The sequence below is a fragment of the Biomphalaria glabrata genome, chromosome 17 (genome assembly GCF_947242115.1).
Source record: "Biomphalaria glabrata chromosome 17, xgBioGlab47.1, whole genome shotgun sequence".
NCBI classification, from domain to species: Eukaryota; Metazoa; Mollusca; class Gastropoda; family Planorbidae; genus Biomphalaria; species Biomphalaria glabrata.
Window position 1 is genome coordinate 22,948,802 of NC_074727.1, and position 24,768 is coordinate 22,973,569.

Sequence of the window (24,768 nt, forward strand, 5' to 3'; positions counted from 1 at the left end):
ACAAGTCTGGCTTGGTCTAGATCAGTGGTCCTCAACCATTTTTGGCCTACCACCCCCTTTTCGTATTTTTCTTAAAAAAAATCACCCAGCGCCCGCCTCTAAAAAAACACCCATAAAGAAGAGTGAGAAGGCAAATTTGAACAAAATGTCATTTATTTATTAATTTGTATGCTGTCAATATCACTTATCCTCCATGGGAGACGACTGCATGCCAAAGGCGATCTTCTTTGGCGAGCTTAGAGTATGACGGAGTTACAGAGGCGCCCCCCGTAAGCGCTATAAATATCCACTCAGGTGCCATTTCGCTCTCTGGCATAGAGGAAAGTACCTGGCAGCATTCTCTGGCAGCAGATGGCCTCTGAGAGAGACAGTTGGAGAGCTCTTACAAAAGCTTCGGGACAAACATTTGTGACTCAAAGAAAGAAGACAGAAAGAAAACTTAAATAGACCGCCAGCAGACAACGGCTTTGTCTGGAAAATATGCAGGTCGCAACTGGGTTTGGGTAGTTTTGTGAAGTTGCCTGTGTATCATAACTCACAATGTGAATAGTGAATAGATCTGTTCTTTATTCTATTTTACTTATGAAGCCATTGTAGCGTCCAACCACTGATGGTTCCCTATGTGTCGTCATAAGCTACAAAACTAGACAATTTTGAAATAATATTTCATCACTAACAGAAAAAAAGTATTTTTGTGTAACATATTTAAAAAAATTAATTTGAGTTTTAATAAATTTTCAAACTATACATAAGACATAAGACTTTAAAAAAAAAAAAGCTATGCATTTTTCTAAGAGGTCACAAAAACATATCATGCTTTGCCCTTTTGTTGTTAATATTATTTTAATAGTAGATTTTTATAATTCAATATTCTTAAATTATTTTTGATATTGTTATATGTTCGTGAAACCGACTTGGTTTCATAACCTCATCTTAATGCCGTCATTCAAAGTAGAACATTGGAATACTTTTTATCTATTGGCAATTCACTAAAACTCTTAGTGATATCTCATAACTTACCAGCGAGTTTTCATAACAACACTTCTTCAATGGTTTTGGTTTGAAAAAAAAAGTTAAAATTATTCTATTTGAATGTTAGCTTTAACGTGTTTTTCAATTAACATTTACATATCAATATATTAGCATATGTAGATAAAATTAACTATAATCTAAAAGTTTGTTTATATGTTTATCAAATCATAAACGTTTATGCGCGCAAAATCTAAGGATATTAGATACCCTTCGATTACAGCAAAAGAATAAGAATTTTAAAAATGTGATTCCTGAACTCAATGTTTAACGTTGTTTCTGTTCTTAAATTAGAAGCAAGCTAACTATAATTTGTCTACATTTAGTTTGCAAGCTTTAATGTTGAAGAATTTTAGCGGCCCCCGAAAGGGGAAAAGACGTTATTAGTTTTGTGCGAAATGTCTGTCCGTCTGTCCCGTTTAGATCTCGTAAACTAGAAAAGATATTGAAAATCCGACATCACAAAATTTTAGTCCATTCAAAGTTCTGATGCAACGGCTACTTTTTTTTTTCTGAAAGCGAAAAATCTAATTTTTAAAATCATTTTTTAAAGAGAAAAAGCTAATTAGTATGCATTATAAATTAGACCTAAATTATAACAAAAAGCAATCTTGTAAATGTCATTTTCGTGAACAATTTTATTTGTCAAATGTTTTAGTTTTTTTTTTTTTTTTTTTTTTCTGAGCATTCGAATAAGAGATTGAGCCTTTTCAAAACAATTACATCAATTACAAGACTTCAGTTAGGCCAGGAGAGGCGCGGTAGCTGAGCGGTAAATCGCTTGGCTTCCGAACCGGGGGCCCCGGGTTCGAATCCTGGTGAAGACTGGGATTTTCAACTTTGGAATCCTTGGGCGCCCCTGAGTCCACCCAGCTCCAATGAGTACCTGAGTTGGGGAAAAGTAAAAGCAGTTGGTCGTTGTGCTGGCTACATGACACCCTCGTTATCCGTAGGCCACAAAAACAGATGAACTTTACATCATCTGCCCTATAGACCACAAGGTCTGAAAGGGAAACTAGTTAGGCCAGGTTCACATCTAACTTTGCATTTACTTGCACCTATCCTTTGATCTGCTGTACCGTTGGGGCACTACACAAGATCTGTCAACCTTCTTTCTCCATTCTTATCTCTCATTTGTCTTTGATATAATTTCATATGGATGTTCTTTCTGAAAATATTGAAGCCTGCCTGGGTGGACCACTTCGGGGGCCGATTTTGAGTTTGTGTTTCCACACAAACTGTCTTTGTAATCTTGTTTAAATGTGTTTTGTTTCAGTGCACCTTTAGTTTCTTCTTTCCCCCTGTATTCCCCCTGTTTGTTGTGACTGTGACAGACATTGATATTTGGTTATGTTTTCGCAAAATATGAGTAACATAGCAAATACATATATAAAATTACAACATTTTTAAAATGCTAAAATGTTCAAATTTACTTTCAGATACAGGAAAGTGTGTGCTCCATATGGTTGGCAGACAACTGTAAAACAATCCAGGATCATCAGTCTTATACTGGTATGCCTCGGGGTGCTGTTCTCAGTACCCTACGTCATCATCAGTGGGAAGCAGACCAAGAAAACGGACAGGCCTGACGTCACTGGCTTTGAGTGCACAGTGGACGACGACTTTGCGGATACCATTTGGCCATTGTTGAACAATGGCTTTTTCCTGCTTCTGTATATTTCCTGCTCAATTCCTCTTATTGTACTGTACATTAAAATAGGAGTTCAAGCCTGGAAGCACAGTACCGTCCACGGATCATCATCCGCTGCTGGACAGCGGTCACATCCAGCCAATTCCAGCTCCATGGATAATCAAGAAGTTCTAAGCAGCAGCTGCTCCGTCAAGTCAAAAAAGAGCATCAAGAACAAGAAATCTAGAGCGGCGCCAAGTAGCGGAAGTGAGGATGCGTCCAGTGTGGCCGGAGAACTTTCCGAGACTTGCTTTCATCGAACGGGAAGTTCCGATAAGTACGTGGTGCGCATTCTTGAAGACTCGGTTGAGATCACAACCCCAATGATGGGACAGTTTATTGTGCAGCTTAAGAAAGCATCTGATGTCGGGGAAGTTGAGACCCTCGTCGGCAATGAAATGGAAACTAATAGCATTCACAGCAAAGCTGAAGATTCTAAAACTAAACAATTACTTTGCCCAAACTTCTCGAATCCGGCTGTTTCAGGGTTTGAGAACCAGTGTTTTACACAAGACGAAGCTGCTGTAGGTGTTTCCGACAACAGAGATCAACACTTGGGTGATTTATATCCTTACAAATCTAAGCCGAACCACAATGTCTTGAACAAAGAGATTTCTGAAGTTTCATTTCATCATGGCGATGGTCATACCCAAACATTGGGCAGTGTTAATTTAACCCAATGTAGCAATAAACAACCGCTATTGACTCAACTGTCCGACAGCTCTAAAAGCTCTGCTGAGACAACAGCAGCTAGTGCTGATACTGATAATGGACTATGTGGTCAGTTAGATTCTACTGACCAGAACAAAGATCACGAGCATCTCGCAGAACAAGAACAACGTGAAAATGAAACGTCACAGAGTCCGACCAAGTTTGACGCCACTAATGTAACTTCCCCACGCCAAGACGATCCCACTTCGTCTCTGAGATGGGTGGACATTGTCTTCTGTCCTCAAACCCAGGAAGACGTACCTGGTCAAAACAACCACAGGCCCCAACCACGCAGAGCCTCCACTGCGCCACTTTCTTTTCGCATGTCTCCTAGCAACGCTTTGCTTCAGAGAACCGAGTGGCTTAGAAATCTCATCTCAGTGGCTCTGGCCAGGAAAAAAGACCGGAAACGCGAGGAGGTCTTCGTCTGCGACGAGACCGTCTTGAGTGTGAAAATCCCACAGACATTTCCGATAGAGACAGACGTGGATGAAGATGTCTTTGCAAAGTCATTCTCGTCCCAAGAAATCAAAACTCCTACTCGAAAATCTGGAGACCTAACATCCCGGTTAAAATCGGTTTTATCCCTCAGAAAACACTGGCGAAAATTTTCTTCTCAAATGTCCAGCCAATCTAAACGGCGCCCTCTAGGGAGGACCACCGCCATGCTGATCATCATTAGCGCTGTATTCGTAGCGGGGTTCATCCCTTATTTAATTCTCATCTTTTTCAAACTCGCCGCCCCGGGGAGCTACGCCAGTATGACATTCACGGAGCACTCCATCTACAACCTGTTTCTGAGGACTTACTTCATCAACTGTGCTGTCAACCCCATCATCTACAGCTTTTGTGATAACAATTTTAGGCGGGAATGTATAAAGCTGATGAAATGTTCAAAACTCAGACAATAAACTCGTTTCCCTCACCATCTTATCTTATACTATGGACTCTCAACTCACAAACACTCGGTCACTATCTTATCTTATACTACGGACTCTAACCTCACAAACATTTGGCTATGCAAAATACAGACAGCGCACGTCTCTATGTTAAGAATGGCGCGAACATAGACTTATAGGACTGGAAACCGGAAACAAACTCTTATCCGCGATTGATTGATTCACAGACCTCTCTCTCTCTATTTTTTTTATTTACGTAACTCTTTTTAAAGTTCTAAGAAAAGTATTGATCTTTAGTTTTCAAAGTTTAGAAAAAAAATGCAAAATCATTTCTCGGATTTTCTTTAGAATTATCTATTAATCACAGAACTATATATTCACGCTAACATATGAAACATAGCCATTTCCTGTTAGTTTCCATTGAGATAATGTTTCAAAAATCCTAGATCGAAATAATTCATGTCTGTTGATTTTAATCATCTTATGTACATTAAATTGCTGGATTATCTAGATCTTTCTAGATTATGTATCTACAAATTGCAAAATAATAATTATGAGACGAGAGTGCTCTTATTTTTATGTTCAATTACTAGATCTAGATCTAAAAATTTAATTATATGTTACATAGGTTAGGGTTGAAAAAAAAAGACTTTACTTCTTATAACTACTTTACAAAACAACGCCTTGTTTCAACTTTAAAAAAAAAAGTTCACGACATTTTCGTAGTTTAAAAAAATCTCCGTGTCCAGTCTAGATACAATATAGATATCTATAGAGTATATGTCTATGGGCGCGAATTTTAGAATAGAGTAGTCTCACAGACCTATATATATTATATGAAGACTGGAAAACGGCAACAAATTCTTATTCGCGATTGATCAACTCACAGACCTATATATATATAGATTGTTACCTGTTAATCACAGAACTTTATATTCACGCAAATTCATGAAATAAAGCCATTTCCTCTTAGTTTCCATTAAGATAATGTTTCAAGAATCCTAAATTGAAATAATTCACGTCTATTGATTTTAGTCCTCTTATGTACATGTATACATAGATTGATTTTGTTTTTATGAATCTAAAAATTGCAAAATAATAATTATGAGACGAGAGTGCTCTTATTTTCGATGTTAAATTGCTAGATCTAGATCTAAACATTAAATTATATGTTTTGTAGGTTAGGGTTGAACCCCCCCCCCCCCCACTTTACTTTGGATATTCGCATTGCAAATTAACGCCTTGTTTCATCTTTTTAAAAAGTTTTTCACGACATTGTTTGTGGTGTTAAAAGATCTGCATGTCCAGTCTAGATCTAATATATATATATATATATAGGTATGTGAGTAGTCTATTAACTTGTTTGTGTGTCGATATTAATCCCATTCTTAAATGAACGCTTGGAGTTCTCTGAATATATTTCTCGAAGAGAATTGCTTAGTTGAAGACAGACCTCAGATTGACTTTGCTAAGAGCCACGGTAGCACCACGTGACTTTGTTAGCAAATGACACAAAGAATAAGTCGAAAAGCTTAGAATTATTCGACAGGCAAACTTCTTAGTTTTCAAAACTCTTACCTTCTCCTAATGCTACGTTAGATCAACGCATGTCGTAACGTATACATGCATGTAATAGCTTGACTAGATCAATGCAAACATTTCATACACTTTACATTCTTCCATTTTTTTGAAAGGTTACTTTTTATTTCAGAAGGCGCGGTGGTGGAGTGGTAAAACGCTTGGCTTCCCTACCGGTGGGTTCGAATCTTGCCGAAGACTGCGACTTTGAATTTCGGGATCTTTAGTGCGCCTCTTAGTCCACCCAACTTTAATGGTGTGTACCTAACATTTTCTGGGTAGAAATAAAGGCAGTTAGTCGTTGTGCTGGCCACATGACACCCTCGTCAACCATTGGCCACAGAATAAGATGACCTTTACATTATCTGCCCTATAGATCGCAAGGTCGGAGGGGCGAACTTTACTTTTACTTTACATAAAAAAAATCTGAAACTTGCCTAAACGAAAGCCCTTGTTGAAGACATGCGCAGAAGACGAAAAGAAAACTTAAAGAAACCGCCAGCAGACAACGGCTTGGTCTGCATGAGATGCGGGAAAATAAGCAGCTCGCAACCGGGTTTGAGTAGTCATGTGAAACACTGCGCTCATCCTTGATCTTCGGAATCGAAGTCATTGCCTTTATAATAATAAAAAGGTTTGTCTTCCAGTCCGAAGATTAAGAAGGAGTACAGTATTTCATGTGGCTAAGCAGTCCTACACTTGATCTAGATATTTTGCAACATCCAGCGCAGACCTAACCGTTGTCTGCCGGTGCCCGGTTTCGGTTTTACGACAAACCATTAAAACTATTTCATTGATTTATATAGTATATTAGTAGTATTAGTAACATTCTAAGTGCAGCGATACCCAACTTACATAATATCTGGTCCGTCACGTCAATGCTTTGAAACGATGCGGCCCGTAAAACGCGTGTTGAAGATATATTTGACCCCGCGACGAAAAAGGTTTGCAACCACTGGTTTATTGCACAATGCAGCCCTTTTGGACTTGTCTCACAATACGACAGCTGTTAATACATGAACTTGTCTTAGAAATGAAGTTAGTAGTTGATTTTAATATGTACTTCATTTGTTTTACAGGAGGGGGGTGATGGCTGAAGGGTAAAGCGCTTTGATTCCGAAATGAAGTTTCGAATCCCACTGAAAACCATGAGTTTGAATTTTGGAATTTTCATTACTCCCCCAAGTCGATCGAACTGTAATGGCTACATTTCAATAGTAGAGAAATGGTTTGTTTGTTGTTGTGCTGGCTACATGCCGCCAATCATAAAAACATAATTTGTTAGACAAATGTGTAGATGTCCCTGATATACGCAGGGGAAGTAAAAGCGGCTGGTCGTTGAAATAACCAAATGACACCCTCGTTAACCGTTGTCCATAGAAACAGATAAGCTTTACATATCCTTCGCCCCTCCACCCATGGGTCATTAGGTCTAAAAATGGTACTTAAATAGAAATGGATAAATCATAATCTTTTAACCCACGCTAACTAGTCTTGAAAAAGCCTAGCCCTCTAGTACTCTACACGGAAAAAATTGGCGCCGAAGTGTCCTTTCAGAGAAGAAATTTTTAACAGAACAGATCCGACAATTTTATTTTTTTTCAATTAAGAAAATTTTATTTTTAGTGATTAAAAAATTGCGTTGAAACATAACAAACCACTAAAAATGAAATATAAATCCCTAGACACAAACACATACAAATATTATGTACAGCTACAAACCACAGCCGACCGGGACTCTTCCATTCGTCAAGTGTAACCCTATGTAGTAATGTTTATGTACCTTCAACCTGACTATATCAATTTACATGTATTTCTTATGTACTTTGTATTTATATTGATTTATGTGAAATTTATATATTTATATTTTCATATTGCAAATACATTTATATTGTAACATAATAACATTGTATACAAAACAATAATAGTCCCATAAGATATTATTTTCAAAGACCATAACGCCATAGCAAAATATTGTGTGGCGATTCTATAGCTGGAGAGAGATGGTGACGGAGACAGCTATGGACAGAGAAAAAGCAATGACCTCTGCTCTATGACCTCTGCTCTATGACCTCTGCTCTGGAAGAAAAGCGAGCCAAAAGAAAAATGGATGGTTCCTCTCAACGGCGTCACTAGGGCCGGTGTCACCCGGTGCGGTTAGCTCAGGGTGTCACCCCTCCGCTCTTATATACATCAATTCCCCCCCCCCCCCCTTTTTCCATGCAAAAAAAATTAAAGTTGTTTTGTTCTTTTGTTGAACTAAAGCACAGAGATAATTACCAACATTCATTGCATGTGTCTGACAAGTGTAAAAGGATTGTCACTTCATGTCCATAGAACATAACGAGAATTATTTATATCTAGTTCCGTCTATTAAACATACAGAATTTTTATTTGGGTATCTAGCTTCAGTCACTTATTTATTTTCAAGTTGCCTGCTTTAAAAAAAAGTTTATCTATCTGGGTGTCACCCCCCCCCCCACCCCTGATGGGTGTCCGCACCCCCTAGTGACGCCACTGGTTTCATCTACTACCAAAGCTAATACCACCTTTTTCTCCCCGCACTGTATGTGGACGGGGAGGATACAGTCACACGAATCAATGCTCCATGAGAGGTACAACAGTCATTGCTCAACTGAAAGGGGCCTTCAACAAATTATAAGAACTAAATTATACAGCTGCGCCTGAATAAAGTGACTGATCTAGAAGTGTTGCGTATTTTCGAAGCATTTGTAAATAATAAAAGTAGGTCTACAATCACTAGTTTGCCTTATGTTTTTTTTTTTTATATAATGCATTCATTTTTTTAAATTCTTCTATTTAGCTAGCAAATCCATCGGCTAAAGTATAAAACATCAAAAGCCAGGAACCTGGGTGGACCCGGTTATCAAAAGCAGCACTAAGTTTTTTCTTAAAATTTGACACTTAAAAAATCTCTAGCTAATTGGCCACACTCTAGTTTCACCTTTATAATTTTTCAAAGACAGTTTGTGTGGAAACTCAAAATCGGCCCCCGAAGTAGTCCACCCAGGCAGGTAAAAAGGCAGGTTTCAATATTTTCAGAAAGAACATCAGAATGAAATTCTATGAAAGACAAATGACAGAGAAGAATGGAGAAAGAAGGTTGACAGATCTTGTGTGATGCCCCAGCTGTCCGGCAGATCAAAGGATAGGTGAAAGTGATTGTGAATTTGGATGTGAACTTGGCCTATGATGTCTTATAATGAATATCTAATTGATCGAATTGTTTTGTAAAGGGTCAATCTCTTAGTCAAATCCTCAAGAAGAAAACATTGCCCTTAAATTTTTTTCCCCTTAGTAGAGTGCTCCATTAGTACGGTGTAGTCCTGCAGTTCAAGCGATAATATGAAAAACTACTTATTAATTGCTGTTTTAAATTATGTCCAACTTATATGAATACTAAAAAGATTTTTGTCTCTTTAAAAAAAAACAACATTTTTGTTTGTTTGTAAATGTTGTAGTTAGTATGACAAAACTTATTTAACTTAGCAATATAAATGTAAAAATATTTTTTTTTTGTAAAAATAATCTAAAACCATTTGCATAAATGTGTTGAAAATGATAAATGGTCAGTTGTCTCCCCGACTAAAGAGCCTCTCTGTGTTTGTTACTATTAATAGTGAATAGTTGTAAAAGTGGTGTATTTTTTATGAAAAAACTGCTTGCATAAGTGATTTAAGAAATTAGATTTTTCGCGTTCAGAAAAGAAAAGAAATAGCCGTTGTATTCAAAAACTTTGAATAATCTAAAATATTATGATGTCGGATTTTCACTTTCTTTTCTAGTTTACGAGATCTAAACCGGACGGACAGATATTCCACACAAAACTAATAACGTATTTTCCCTTTTCGGGGGCGTCTAAAAATTAATCAAAATTTGACTAGATGACTAGAATATATTTGTCTTGAACAGATTACGTCTTCGGGTACTTCCGCATGTATACATCATTCATTAAAAAGCTTAATAAATTAACACAAGTTCATGAAAATTATTCGCAACGTCTTTCCAAAGCTAGGTCTCTTAGCTTATCATTAGAATATTATAAAGTCTAGTAGATTTATACATTCTCTCAGACAGGACTTTTTTTTTGGTGGAGGGAGGAATAGGGCGGGGTAAAAAATGTTATTTTTTTAAGTCTAATTGTACAGATATTCTTGGATCAGATATGACACACTCTCAGGGCCCTGCGGACTGACACATCCGCCTCTTATAGATTAAATATCAGGTCGAGTGCGAGAAACTAGATTTAGAGAGGCTCTTCAATATATTATTATTACGTTTTTGAGTATCTTTGTGTAATAAGATTCAATGGACCAACCAATAAACAAGCAAAATATAAAAAATCCTTTAAAAACAACAACAAAGCTTATCTAAATGGAAGAACTCTGCCCTTAAAAACTATGGCTAACAATAACTTACAAGCTATTTCCCTTATTCGAAATCAAACAAAATAATTAATTACCAATAATTAATTTACTGATTGGGTATCAACTGGATCGGTCAACGCATGAGGGAGAGATAGCGTTAACAATTATTTAACGGGACTAAACCCAAGAAATGTAGCCATATGTGTAAATAATGATGGATTAGTTTCCCTTGCTGGCATCAAGTAAAGTAATTAATTAATTGGTTACTTTTTATTTTATCGATGTATCTCTTGTCTAGTCTATGTAAATAAATAGTTTCGTTAAGTTTCAACCTGATCCAAGAATGGTTGTGGGAGAAATAATGAGTACACCCTTTTTAAACATTCAGACAGACATGCAGACAAACTCAGTTGATACAAGCCTTTTGAAAGAAAAAAAAAAAAAAAGCAAAGAAAAAAAAAAAAGAAAAAGCAAAGAAAAAAAAAAAAAAAAAAAGATCGGTAAATGGTAAAGTTTAGAAAGTAGCCCGCGGTAAATATCACACAAAAAGGGACACAACTCGATGTAATTAAAAATACTTTAATTTACCAGTTATGGTTCTTTCCACGTTTACTCTAACATACCAACAAATCCTTAGAGATTCTATTTATCTTAATGACTTGAGCTCTTGTAACAGAAACTTAGCCGAACTGTCGTTACAAATTATTTAGTGAAAAAAAGTTGAAAACAATGTTGCAAAATTTATTAACTGAAGTTGTAATATATATTTTTCTTAGTTTTTCTTTTATAAGTTTATTTTAACCAGCCGGTAGCCTCCAGATAGAGTGGTTAAGGCCTGGCTTCCGAACCTTGGGTCTTGGATTCGAATCTCGGTGAAGACTGGGATTTTGAATTTCGGGATTTTTAGATATTTTAGCTATTTTTCTCTTTCTTCTCCTCCAACCGATCGAGACCAATCGTTACAGAAGGCCTGAATACTGACCTGCAACGTCACAGCCTGTGGGCAATATTAGACCTACAGCTTGTTGCCACTTCACAGTTCTGTATGACGTGGCAAAGAGCTATTGGTCTAAATTACCCACAGGTTGTGACGTTGCATGGCAGGTCTTCTATAACGAACGGTCTCGAAAAAATTGTAGGCCCTTGGAGGCTGCATTGCATATGCCTAAGCCCGCCCTGACAAGACCATGAAGTCTAAACTAGAAATAGTAAGGCTCACACAGTGTTGCTTTTTTAATGAGTATAATCGGACATACATAGATACTGGATTACTTTAGTATTTATCAAAACAGTAATATAAAAACATACATTCTTGAAACACTTTGATTGGTGCAACAGCTACTTCTTATCTTCCGATATCTTTTGAAAGCAAACCTAGACCTAGACTGACCCACAGGGGCCGCCTATAAGTTTGTGTATAACTCCATTGACTAATAATAATAATTATAAGGCTTGTATTCAAGACCGAAGATTAATGAGGAATGCAGTATTTCCCGTGGAACGCAGCCCCAGCTGTGACCTACATATTTTGCCACATTCATTGTCCACCCACGGTCGATTAAGATTTTATTTTCGCCGTCTACGTCTGTCTTTTCTTTTGGTTTGAAATGTGTATTCCGCGGACATTCTAAGTGATCTTTATTAACCATTGAGCAACACGGAGTTGTGATACGTTGTGTGGCGTGAAAGCTAATGGTGTTTATCTAATAATCAATGGACATTCAAAGGACAATGAGAATGGTTTCAGTATTGTAATTGTTCTCATTGATAACCTCCCTTTTCTTTGAAGATAAACATATTATGGTACTGAGATTTATATGTGAGTAATGAGAATTTTCAGCTTTGGATTCCTTACGACAGACAATTATAGGGCAGTCAAAGTTAAAATTTAACCTTACGACCATCGAAATAGTTGACCTTTATATATGATGTTTTCTGATTCTATGGCCGATGGTTAAAGAGAGTGTCATGTAGCCAGCACAACGACCAACCGCATTTACTTTACCCAGCTAATGTAAGGTATCCCATTGGTTTTGGGCGTCCTAATAATACCGAAGTTAAAGTCTCAGCCATCACCGAGATTCGAACCCAAGACTAATCCGTTGGAAAGGTATCCTTATTGTGTCCTTATTGTAAAAGATGATACTATAAAGCTCCTCTAGCAACAATCTTTGTATGTCTAATAAGGATCACAATTAATATGCATACTTATTTTTTCCCATAAAATAATATATTTCAAAGTCCTATTAAAAACATCCGGATCTAAAAAGTAATTTTTTCCCGGTATTAAGATAATTGTTAGTAGGAATTAGACCTGCGTGTAATGAAGTTTCCCGGGAAGTTATGCTATCTTTATAAGTGTCATAGAGTGTTTATATCATCATTGGAAATATCATTTATTATGCTAAGAGAGCAGAGCAGCATACCATGAGGATAAAAGACTAGAGCAATAACCCCCATAAGGATACAAAAAAAACATGCCGCCACATGTTCTCGACCTGTATGGTGACATACGCTTTACATACAACCGCAGTGCATTTGGAACAAAGGCGGTGCAAGGCGTAGGTAATCGCTCACGACCTCGCTTCAAAGGTGTATCCATTACTTAAAAGACGCTCGTCTGGTAGTACACAGTCACCAAATCTACTACTTCATCCACTATTTTTTTAAATGACCAAACAGATGTCAAAAACTGTTGAAGATGAAGTGACTGGTATGGGGAAAAGAATCAAATTGTATTTTTTTTTGTTTTGTTCCATTGCAATATGACCTGTAACAAAGCTCAACACTTTTCATTTATCTTAAGATTTTGTCATACAGCACCCGGCACAGTTGCGGAAAACTTTATCGGAGAAAATGTAACTACCACAATTCTGGAAGAAAATGCGTTAAATTTTCAAAAACTGTTGTGTCCAAAGATACGACGATGGCGCAAAAACGGTATGCGTTAACATTCAAGTTATTCCGCGAGGTTGTCATTGTCTTGAACACTCCACAGCTTATTAAACGCTTCCAACTGGCTTGCGTCTTAAATAGCCTCTGACAACCAGTACAACTTCCGGCGGAACTAATTTCACTAACAGAAGAAGGGGCGAAGGCAAGTAATAAGCGCTTAATCCAGTAAGCTACGGGAAGGAGGGGGGGGGGTCGTTATCGTTGCTGACTACCCACCTAGGAGAAGTAAAACTCTTTAATTCAAACCTCTGCTGCCTTGTAGCTAAACCCAATCACGGGAAAGGCTTCGGGAGTTAACCCTGAGGAAAAATCAGGAGCCGGCGACCCTTAGGCAGTTAGCAGGAATCAGTACTAAATCCTGGAGGAGCCTGCGACGCCACTGATCCCAAAACTGTATCGGCACTTGCCGTTCCTTTGGATACATCAGCTGCACGGAGAGGGGTGAACTAATGTGTGGGTTGACATCATTCCGACCACAGCTAATGCCCATGCATTCATTTCATTATCCATGACATGATCCACAGTCACTTCGCGACTGAATGACGCCATATTCCAAAAGAGGAAATAATCCTATGTGTAAGTGAGAGCAGTAACTTCCAACCTTTCGAATGATACCTAGAGTAACTTACATCTATCGAACACCTTCGTTTTAAGGTACTTATCGAACACCCCATTGTATTTTTTAAAATTCTCCTTTATTTCGATGATTATAAAGAAACTAGTCCATTCTTATTGTGCATCGTCCATTTCTTGATAGTTAAGTTATAGTTAGTTTCATTTTCACCCGAGGATCATTTTTTTACTTATATTCAAAGTGCATTGGTAATATTGGTATAAAAATTTCACATTTTTTGAACTCTTGGGAAGAGTGGAGTGATTCTCGGGTTAAGGGTATTTTTTAATGCTAATGATGCTTCAGCTCAAAAAAACTATATAATACGCTTCTAATTAGGCTGAGACATATTTACAACTATTTACTTGAAAGTGTCCTTTGTTACCTAAACATGAAAATTGAGGTTTAAAAAGGGGGTGTTCGATAATAGCAGTTTTTATATAAGTAATCTCAGCTTCGTAAGATATCGAACGCCATTTTAATGTTAAAAATAAACATCAAAGGGATATAACCCAAAGAAGACAAAATATTTAAATTATATATTTTTTAATTGTTATTTTTTAAAATAATGTAATGCAAAGTACAGATATAAATTAATCATATGTTACAATTTGTATCAGCTATTTGTGGTTTACCGTAAATGTGCTATATTTTTGTAAGTAAATAGATTTACATCGATATGCACTAATTGTACCCATTTTAAAAGCTTGATTTTATGACACATATATTATAGCTTGATGCTAATAGTAACTATACCGCGCCACAGTGAGGAACAGAGTGGAATGTATTCAGTTGTGGAATGTATTCAGCTAGTTGTTTCTTTTTCAGATGCCCCATTCTATTAACTTCTGAATTATGTGTTATAAACCAATACCTAGCGCATGTGCTTGATGTGAAGAGATATTAATAAAACGAAAGGGCAAAGGGGGAGGTATAGAATGCAGATATGGTATTTTGAAATAAAAATGTCTTGGGCAGGTAAAGAAAAAAGGTCGGGGGGTGGGGGAGAGAAATAGTCAAGACACTATATCCAGAGATCATCAATAATTGATCGACCATTAGAAAAATATTTGACGTCAGCCTCAAATACAAGAGTCAGTTGTGCTTCTCAATCTAGACGTGTGGCGCCGGGTCTATAAAATTAAATATATATATATTTTTTTGCCATAAAGTATGATAAAGCTCATAATGCGCTACAAAGACACTCCTTTGAAACATCACAAATACACAAAATAATAACAATAACACATTTAACCACTCTCTTATTCTGCCTACACCCCCTTACCCGCGCTTCCACTCTCCAACATTCACACTTTTTCAGTGCAAAGTAACAACGTAAATATCAAGACTCAATCCAAACGCAGCCACCAGACTAACACACAACAACAAAAAAATGGTCAGTGATAGCGTAACACACAGGTGTAAACCAGGCCATCAACACGGCCCCAAAACATTGTTCAAGTTGTAGTAAGAACAATGTTGAGGGGAAAGGGGGAGGAGCCATCAGTCGAGTACCTACGGTCAAGCCGCTAATTAGGTCACAAACACTAGGCATGATAGATACGTAGTATATACAGATATGTTGTTTGTGTGTGTGTGTGACAAATACTAAGTGTGCTCTAAAATACGGGGTTTTTTTTTGTTTTTTTTTTGGTCAACCAGGTGGTTTAGGGAGGGCGGATTTATCTACATCTATAGGTAACACAGCTTGCAAGCTACCATAGCTTTTCAGCACCCCCCCCCTTCCCCGCCCAGATCGAAAAATATCTAGCACTGACTTTTGGGCTGTTACATACACTGAGCGTGCTAGATCGGCGGCGGCTAGTTACTTAGGGCCGCGTACCGTATGTTTTGTTTTTAGGTCAACCAAGTAAACTGTTGTGTCCTGCAATGACTTGGGGAAAGCGGGATTATCTATTGGCTACCAAAGCTTATTAGGCTCTCCCTCAAATAAATAATATCTGGATTTAATTTATTAATGGCCTTATGTCTCAAAATAGCTTAGACCTAAATAAGTACTACGGTAATGCGTTACTGGGCTTAGCACCGTCAGTTTCTAAGCAGAGCTGATCAGTGATAGATTCCTTCGATGTGGACCATTTGAAAATGACTAAAAATCTGTCTTTCTTGACATGGCGTAAAAAGAAAATGATATAAATAAATAAAAAATATAGATTATAACACTTTTGAAACACCATACTTTTCACAAAATTTTAAGATTATAACACTTTTAAAACACCATACTTCTCGTGTGTTCGATAAGTTCTTAATATGTTCGATAAGATAAGATAAAGGTAAAAAAGTGTTCGATAATTTAAGCTTTTGAAATCATCAACCTGACCCATTTTAACATCAAATATAAGTTTAACTATGAGTAGTAATAGAATAAAACATGTCTACTTTTTAAGAAAAATGGATGAGGAGTTCATAGATACAATCAGTTTTTTTCTAGGTCTAATTTTTACGGAGATACACAAATTCAAACATAAAAAATGTCGGCGAATGAGCTTAACTTGTTCGATAAACGTAAGTTACTGTAGAATTAAAAGAACTTGATCTCTTAGTGAGCCAATGTTATCAGGCAGAGGCTTTAGTATTTAACAGAAAAATAAATTGAAGGAAATTTATCCAAAAATGTACATGCTGTTAAATAATGGCAATTTGTTTTTGATTCCGAAGATTAAGGATGAGTGTAGTAGCTCAAATGACCTGGAATTTTATTAATATTACATGCAGTTACAGCTTTTATTTAAGAAATGTATTTACATGGACTTACAGATTGGTATTTTTATTGTTAAAGCTAATATAATCGCTTGCCTTCTAGGATGTCTAAGACCTTAAATACTGTACTGTATGATATCAGTAAAACTTAAGGAAGGAAATTTCCACTTCTATTTTTTAAAAATATATTTTGTTAAATAGTATTTTAAGAAATATAAATAACTAGCAGTATACCCAGGCTACACCCGTTGATTTGATCCAATATTTATATTGTTTATTATGGCCTGAACAACCTTTTATTTTTTTGTAGTGTAATAGACCGGTCACATTTTAACGATCAACATAATTTTTTAGCCCATGAATTAGTGTAACTGTTACAGTGAAATTTCAGGGCCTGCTTTCTATTTCCTATTCTCTCTCTTTCTCTCTCTCTTTCGCTCTCTGAAACTCCTATTTTGTGTTTTGTTTTTTAAACTCTTTCTCGAAAAAAAAATGTCACTAGATCTATCTTATTAATGTTATTAGTACTGGTTTAGTTTTTTTTTTTTTATTTAGACCGCTTCCTAACCTGAGGTCCTAGTTTCGAATCTGGGTGAAGACTATAATTTTGAATTTTCAGGCTGCCCCTGAGTTCAACCAACTCTAATTGGTACCTGACTTTAGTAGGGAAAAGAAAAAGGCGGTTGGTCGTTTTGCTTGCCACATGACACCCTGCTTGACAACCGTTGACTATAGAAACAGATAACCTTAACATCATCTTTTTTTTACCCTCGCCTACTGTTAACTGTATTTGTGTTGTATGTTGTACTATGCTTCTGTCTCATGTTGTAACATACTTCTGTCTCATGTTGTAACATACTTCTGTCTCATGTTGTAACATACTTCTGTCTCATGTTGTAACATACTTCTGTCTCATGTTGTAACATACTTCTGTCTCATGTTGTAACATACTTCTGTCTCATGTTGTAACATACTTCTGTCTCATGTTGTAACATACTTCTGTCTCATGTTGTAAAATACTTCTGTCTCATGTTGTAACATACTTCTGTCTCATGTTGTAACATACTTCTGTCTCATGTTGTAACATACTTCTGTCTCATGTTGTAACATACTTCTTCCTCATGTTGTAACATACTTCTGTCTCATGTTGTAACATACTTCTGTCTCATGTTGTAATATACTTCTTCCTCATGTTGTAACATACTTCTACCTCATGTTGTAACATACTTCTTCCTCATGTTGTAACATACTTCTGTCTCATGTTGTTACATACTTCTGTCTCATGTTGTAACATACTTCTTCCTCATGTTGTAACATACTTCTGTCTCATGTTGTAACATACTTCTGTCTCATGTTGTTACATACTTCTGTCTCATGTTGTAACATACTTCTTCCTCATGTTGTAACATACTTCTTCCTCATGTTGTAACATACTTTTGTCTCATGTTGTAACATACTTCTGTCTCGTGTTTAAATACCCTGTTATCTCATGTATGCATCTGCCTCATGTAACATGATTTTTCCTCATATTTTAACATGCTTGTGTCTCATCCCAGTGTGCTTATGTGCCAACCTAATAATGCCTAGAATATGTTGAACTGGATTGTGAATATGCCTGCAACATTTGTGTTGCTGTATTTGAATTTACATTTTCGAAACCAATCCATTTTTTTTTAAAAATGCATTAAGAACTTCAGCGATAGATTGTGATCGATGCAGTGTGGGGGCGTGATGGTTGAAGGATAAAGCACTTGGCTTCCAAACTGAGTTCTCGAGTTCAAATACTGGCGAAGACTAAGAATTTGAACCTCAGAACTTTTAGGACGCCCCTTGGTTCGCCCATCCCTAATGTGTATCTTAAATACGTAGAGGAATAAAGGCGGTTGCTCGTTGAGCTGGCCACATGACACTCTTGTTAACCGTCGGCCATAGAATCAGATGAGCCTTGCATCGTCTGCGGTCATATATTTCAAGATCTGAAAGGGGAACTTGAACTGTTTGGTTTACTCAATAGCTGAAACTGTCAGTATATCTATTGAGATATATAAACATGAACAAACAACTAGGTAATAGACCACTTGAAACTACCCCAAGCACTGCATTCAGGACTACATCCTTTGTCTATGTAATACAACGAATACATATTCACCCATCCAGACCTCTCCAAAAACAGACGCAATAGCGCTATTGAGTCAAGTGGAGGGAAAATCAAGTGAATAATACAATGCAAGGGAGTAAACTCTATGATGAGTGTGTACTGGGGAGTGGTTGCGGTTATTATATGCTAGTGAAAGAGACGCGTGGATCTTTGCACAAACGATGCCACGGTGCTATACATGTAGAATAGTGTTTCTCAAACTTTTTCTTGAACTGACCACTTAGCATATTCTGAGTAGTTAACGGAACACTTTGCTTATTTTTTTTGAAGAGACTAAGTCACGTGGTGGCCTACTGGCCTACTAGTTAATACTCCAGTAGTTCTCCTCGCGAAACACTAGGGCCCTGCACACTAGTGGATCCAGAACTTTGGAGTGGGGGGGGGGGGGCGATTTTTTTCCAAACCCTTACCTAACGCCCAGTAAACCCTAACCCTATGTATAAACGTGCGTACAGCATATATATATATATACAAAAGCGTTTTCTTGCATTCTTCACTACAGAAATGCTTTCTCCTGACATATGCAGCATATTATTCATCAGTGGGGTTCGCCCCGACGCCATGAGCGTTTCCCTCGCATTATTCACTGCAGAAACGTATTCTCCTGACATCTACAGCTCATTATTCATCAGTGGGGTTCGGGGCGAAGGCCTGACGCCATAAGCGTTTTCTTGCATTTTCACTGCAGAAACGCATTCCCCTGACATCTACTGCTCATTATTCATCAGAGGGGCCAAAAGCGTTTTCTTGCATTCTTCCCTGCAGAAACGCATCGTCCTGACATCTACAGCTCATTATTCATCATATTAAAAAAGGACCGTTTGAATAATGTTTTACTTGAAAAATATTCTAATATAAATGTATAGGCCCTTACTACATTGTAAATACAACGATTGGAAGATACCCCACATATTTAGATGAAGGCTTTGAGGATCACAGCCGAAAAAAAAATATTCGAAAAATAATATTTAAAAAAAAAAGCTCATTTGTAAGTGATACATTTTGTTCAACATGCATGTTTGTTACTTTGTTTTGTTACAGAACTATAATTCAAAAATTTCAGAAGTGGGAGTAGAAATTAAGTGGACTAATTAGATTCTACTCTTTTTTTTTTCCTTTTTTTGGGCGGATGGGGCCAAGTGGGGGGGGGGGGGGCGATTGCCCCTATTGCCCCCAGCCCCTGGATCCGCCAGTGGCCCTGCGGAGCACAGTTTGGGAAACGCTAGAGAAATATGGTATTCTACTTTTTAAAAGATGATTACTTTTTCAGAAAGCTATGAAGGCGATGAATGCAACCTAATAGATGAAGCAACAGTAACAACGGGAACTTATCAAACAATAAGGAGCTAATTGAGCTAGATTATCTCATTCACAAGAGCTGCAAGCTCTTCAAGCTGTACTTCTGTGATTTAGATTCCTTATGCCTACTTTCCTTGAAAATGGGAATATTCCCCACTGTTTCTCTATACTAATGAATATTATAATAAATGAAAAACTATCATGGAATCCCCATATTGATGAAACTAATTTAAAAAATCAATCAAAGCATTAGGCTTTAAAGGAAATGTCTAGCAATAAAATAAGACCATAAAAACTAAAATGTTATTTCACCTTGGTTATGCCAATAATAGAATATGCATCCTCTGTTTGGGACCCCTCAACTCAAGAAAACATTAAGAAACTGGAACAGACACAAAATAGAGCAGTGAGATTTTATAACAAACGAATGTTCACACTTGACTAGAGTAACACCATTAGTGAAATTACTAAATTTAGAAAGCCTTCAGGATAGAAGACCTAAAAGTAAAGTAGCAACTATACATAAAACATTAAACCAAAATCTTCAAATAGAAAAACAAACCCTAATAATATACTCAGAATGACACAAAGAAAAAGGCACATGCCTTGTCCCATATGCTAGGACAAATTTGTACAAATGACCAATGTTAAGCCCCTTACAGCCTTATAGACTTGTTTGAATGTGGTACTCAAAACATATATATTTGTGTATAGTATTCAGGCAGTAAAAAACTACAACTTAGCTTCATCCATCTACCACAGCTGTGTACCACTAAAAACTATTATGAATGATTAATTACTGAACTTAATTACTTTTGGAGTGCTTTCAATTACCATACACATTTAATTAATATCCTAGTACCCGCCGAGCTAGGATATTGATAAGTAATACATATCGATTTTTTTAAATTGGGAAGCGATCATTTTATTCCATACAAGTGGATGGTCTGATTACACGAGCTATTCATGTGTTACAATAATGGCTTGCTACCAAAGTATTCGTTCTAATAAGCAAATAATTCGATTATGATTCTTATATTTACTATTTGATCAATAAAGCTGAAAGAACAAAAAAAAATGAATTATGCTATTTTTTTTTTTGTTGTTTACGATAGAAACAAGATTACCAAGAAAGTTAGAGTTTTCAGATAAAACTCAAATGCGGCCCTTAAATTGTCCAACAATTGGGCCCTCTGTTTTAGTAAGGAATACGCCGAGGATTCAGCTCCTGTCGCCTCAGGGTAGCGTGGAAGCGTCTAGTAGTGGAACTAGATAGGCTAACTATGGGAGGGCCCCGTCCTGGCTACCTTTGGTGAGCTTTTTTTTATTTATCTCACTTAGGGTGGGTATGGAACATGTAGCCCACCAGTCCAAAAATATCCGTCACGTCGTTTCACAACAATAGTGTCTCGTATATATTTACATTTTATGCACAGAACAGTGGCGGTTATAGTATAGGAACATTAGGTAAGTTCCCCATGGTTAGCGCTGCCTTCAGCCTCTTATAGCGAGTGGACTCAAGACCGAGGCGCGACATGGTCCCATTACTCGATCCATGGCCAATGGTGGCTGTTGATTATTTGTAGATCTAATTAGTTTCCACGGGAATATATGAAGCAATGATTTACAAATAATCAACAGCCACCATCTTACCTCCCTTTCTACAAAGCAGACGTGTGCTTGTTCGTATGTTCGGATTGTTTGTATATAATTTATCGTATTAAGACTGGGTAGAGCGTATTAAACAAAGTGAGTCCTCCTGTTGTGGGTGGGTGGGGGAAGTCGAGCAGGATGTTCTATTCAAGGATGTCGTGAGTTGTCTAGTATGGGTTAAGTACCACTAAATAAAATGTATGTAGCCTCTGGTTTGGTAGACGTTTAGCTGAATTCTGATTAGTTAAAAATTATGCAAAATATTGTAACGACTCTGAGAAGCACAACGTTTTCAAAAGTGCCAAGGTGAGCATCATAGTGTGCTTTATCCTTTACAACACATCAATACAATGAATTAATCCAAAAGATAAGGCAGAGAAGAATTCCAATAGAGAAGACAGAGAAGTAGTTAAATAGAGAAATTAGAGATGAATTCCTAGAGAGAAGGCTGAGAATAATTCCAAGAAAAAAGGAAGAGAGTACTCCAATAGAGAAGACAAAGAAGAATTCCAATAGAGAAGACAGAGAAGTAGTTAAATAGAGAAATTAGAGATGAATTCCAAGAAAGAAGACAGAGAAGAATTCCAATAGAGAAGACAGAGAAGTAGTTAAATAGAGAAATTAGAGAAGAATTCCAAGAAAGAAGACAGAGAAGAATTCCAAGAAAGAAGACAGAGAAGTAGTTAAATAGAGAAATTAGAGATGAATTCCAAGAAAGAAGACAGAGAAGAATTCCAATAGAGAAGACAGAAGAGTAGTTAAATAGAGAAATTAGAGATGAATTCCAAGAAAGAAGACAGAGAAGAATTCCAATAGAGAAGACAGAGAAGTAGTTAAATAGAGAAATTAGAGAAGAATTCCAAGAAAGAAGACAGAGAAGAATTCCAAGAAAGAAGACAGAGAAGAATTCCAAGAAAGAAGACAGAGAAGAATTCCAAGAAAGAAGACAGAGAAGAATTCCAAGAAAGAAGACAGAGAAGAATTCCAAGAAAGAAGACAGAGAAGTAGTTAAATAGAGAAATTAGAGATGAATTCCAAGAAAGAAGACAGAGAAGAATTCCAATAGAGAAGACAGAGAAGTAGTTAAATAGAGAAATTAGAGATGAATTCCAAGAAAGAAGACAGAGAAGAATTCCAATAGAGAAGACAGAGAAGTAGTTAAATAGAGAAATTAGAGATGAATTCCAAGAAAGAAGACAGAGAAGAATTCCAAGAAAGAAGACAGAGAAGAATTCCAAGAAAGAAGACAGAGAAGAATTCCAAGAAAGAAGACAGAGAAGAATTCCAAGAAAGAAGACAGAGAAGAATTCCAAGAAAGAAGACAGAGAAGAATTCCAAGAAAGAAGACAGAGAAGAATTCCAAGAAAGAAGACAGAGAAGAATTCCAAGAAAGAAGACAGAGAAGAATTCCAAGAAAGAAGACAGAGAAGAATTCCAAGAAAGAAGACAGAGAAGAATTCCAAGAAAGAAGACAGAGAAGAATTCCAAGAAAGAAGACAGAGAAGAATTCCAAGAAAGAAGACAGAGAAGAATTCCAAGAAAGAAGACAGAGAAGAATTCCAAGAAAGAAGACAGAGAAGAATTCCAAGAGAGGAGAAGAATTTTAAGAGAGAAGGCAGAGAAAGAAATCCATAAGATAAGACTGTGACGGAGGCAGCCTATTGTGTGTGTTGATTACCATCTCATCCTAGTTTTTTTTCAAATAAACATCCAACTCAATTCTTATTTCCTATCCTTTAGTGTTGCTTGCCAAGACCTGCTATGTTATGTAACCATAATAGTTGATTGGCAGTGGGGATCGCGAGTCTACAAGTAAGAGAAGATGGCAAGACGTCTTGACTGTGATAATTAAAGCCTCAGAGAATAGGTCAGAGGGACAGGCCTCTTTTCTTTCCATCTATCTTTCAACTCCTTCCTACGTTGCCCCGAGACCTGATTCCCAATGAGATCAAAGTCGTTAAGCTTGTAGGGTTACTAAATCCGAGACCTGTAAAATAAGTCACTGTATGTTTGCATAAATCACGTACAATGTATTGTAAATTGTTTTTATATGTTTTGGATGTTAATTCAGATAATCTACTTCCTAGTCCAAACCAGCCGCAGGACAACGGGGGGTGGCAGCGGACAGGCTATGAACCCGGGACCATCGAGACAACCGAACGGCAGCCCAGAGCACATACCACACGACCAGGTCTAATAAATGGTGACAATTTAAAATAAGAGAGAAGACCTTTCTGGGTCGTTTTTTTTTTTAAAAGACGGACCATTGCGCTTTAAGATCCTGTAAAGAGTTTCATCCCCAATGTATACACGGCATGAAATAGATTGACAGTACCCAACCCATTCACTTGAAGTGGTATAAGAGCAGAGTATTTCATGACCGTATGGGTTTCGATGTAGGCCTTAGTTATGAGATAGATGGGGTAGTTGCCACTGAAGGTTTATTTCTTCGAACATTGGGAGACTGACTCCTCCTAGCATTGCCAACTTCCAGGATCGTACTAAAAGTGACGCATTCTTAGCACGAACCCGACTTCCGTAGCGTAAAAGGGGGTTGGGGGGAGAGTAGAATTTTGCGCTAACTACCCTTGAATGGAAGCATTCTGATGTGCCTCAAGTATAAGCTCTGTGAGATATTTGTCAGCAGAGACCTCGAGTTCAGCCTGTTGTTATTAAGTAACAAATGATAATAGAAAGTCAACTATTATAAACTCAGTTTCAATAGAATCCACAATTTAATAAAAACAAATCTTATCTTATCTTATATAATACAGACGTTACTTAAAAAAAGAAGATGATTACTTCCTACGTAAATTAATTGATTTGTCTGGTTAATAAAAGAAAGAGCAATGTCTACATTATAAGCCCATTTCGATTGATGTATGTGGTCTTATGCTATTTTCTTCTGTATCTGGGTATATTTCGGACAACTGAAAGAGAAGGGAAGAGGGCCGGAAGTGGAAAGTTGGCATTGAAAGAAGGAAAGGTTGTTCGTTGAGACAAGTAAGGAGATATCCTGCTTGTGTCCACAAGTAATGTAATATTTGCTATAAACACTAGAGGACAAAATGGTC

The 24,768-nt window shown here is 37.0% G+C and overlaps 1 protein-coding gene across 5 annotated transcripts in view; it reads left to right on the plus strand.

The window, feature by feature from the left end:
• The window catches only part of LOC106056310 (uncharacterized), a 37,523-nt gene extending 28,856 nt beyond the window's left edge, over positions 1–8,667 (plus strand). For all 5 annotated transcript variants that reach the window (XM_056015734.1, XM_013212995.2, XM_013212997.2 and 2 more), the window contains one exon: positions 2,469–8,667. In XM_056015734.1, coding sequence (XP_055871709.1) covers positions 2,469–4,341 — 1,873 coding nt within the window. In that variant the 3' untranslated portion in view covers positions 4,342–8,667. The remainder of the gene's footprint in view (positions 1–2,468) is intronic.
• The last annotated feature ends 16,101 nt before the right edge of the window (positions 8,668–24,768 follow it).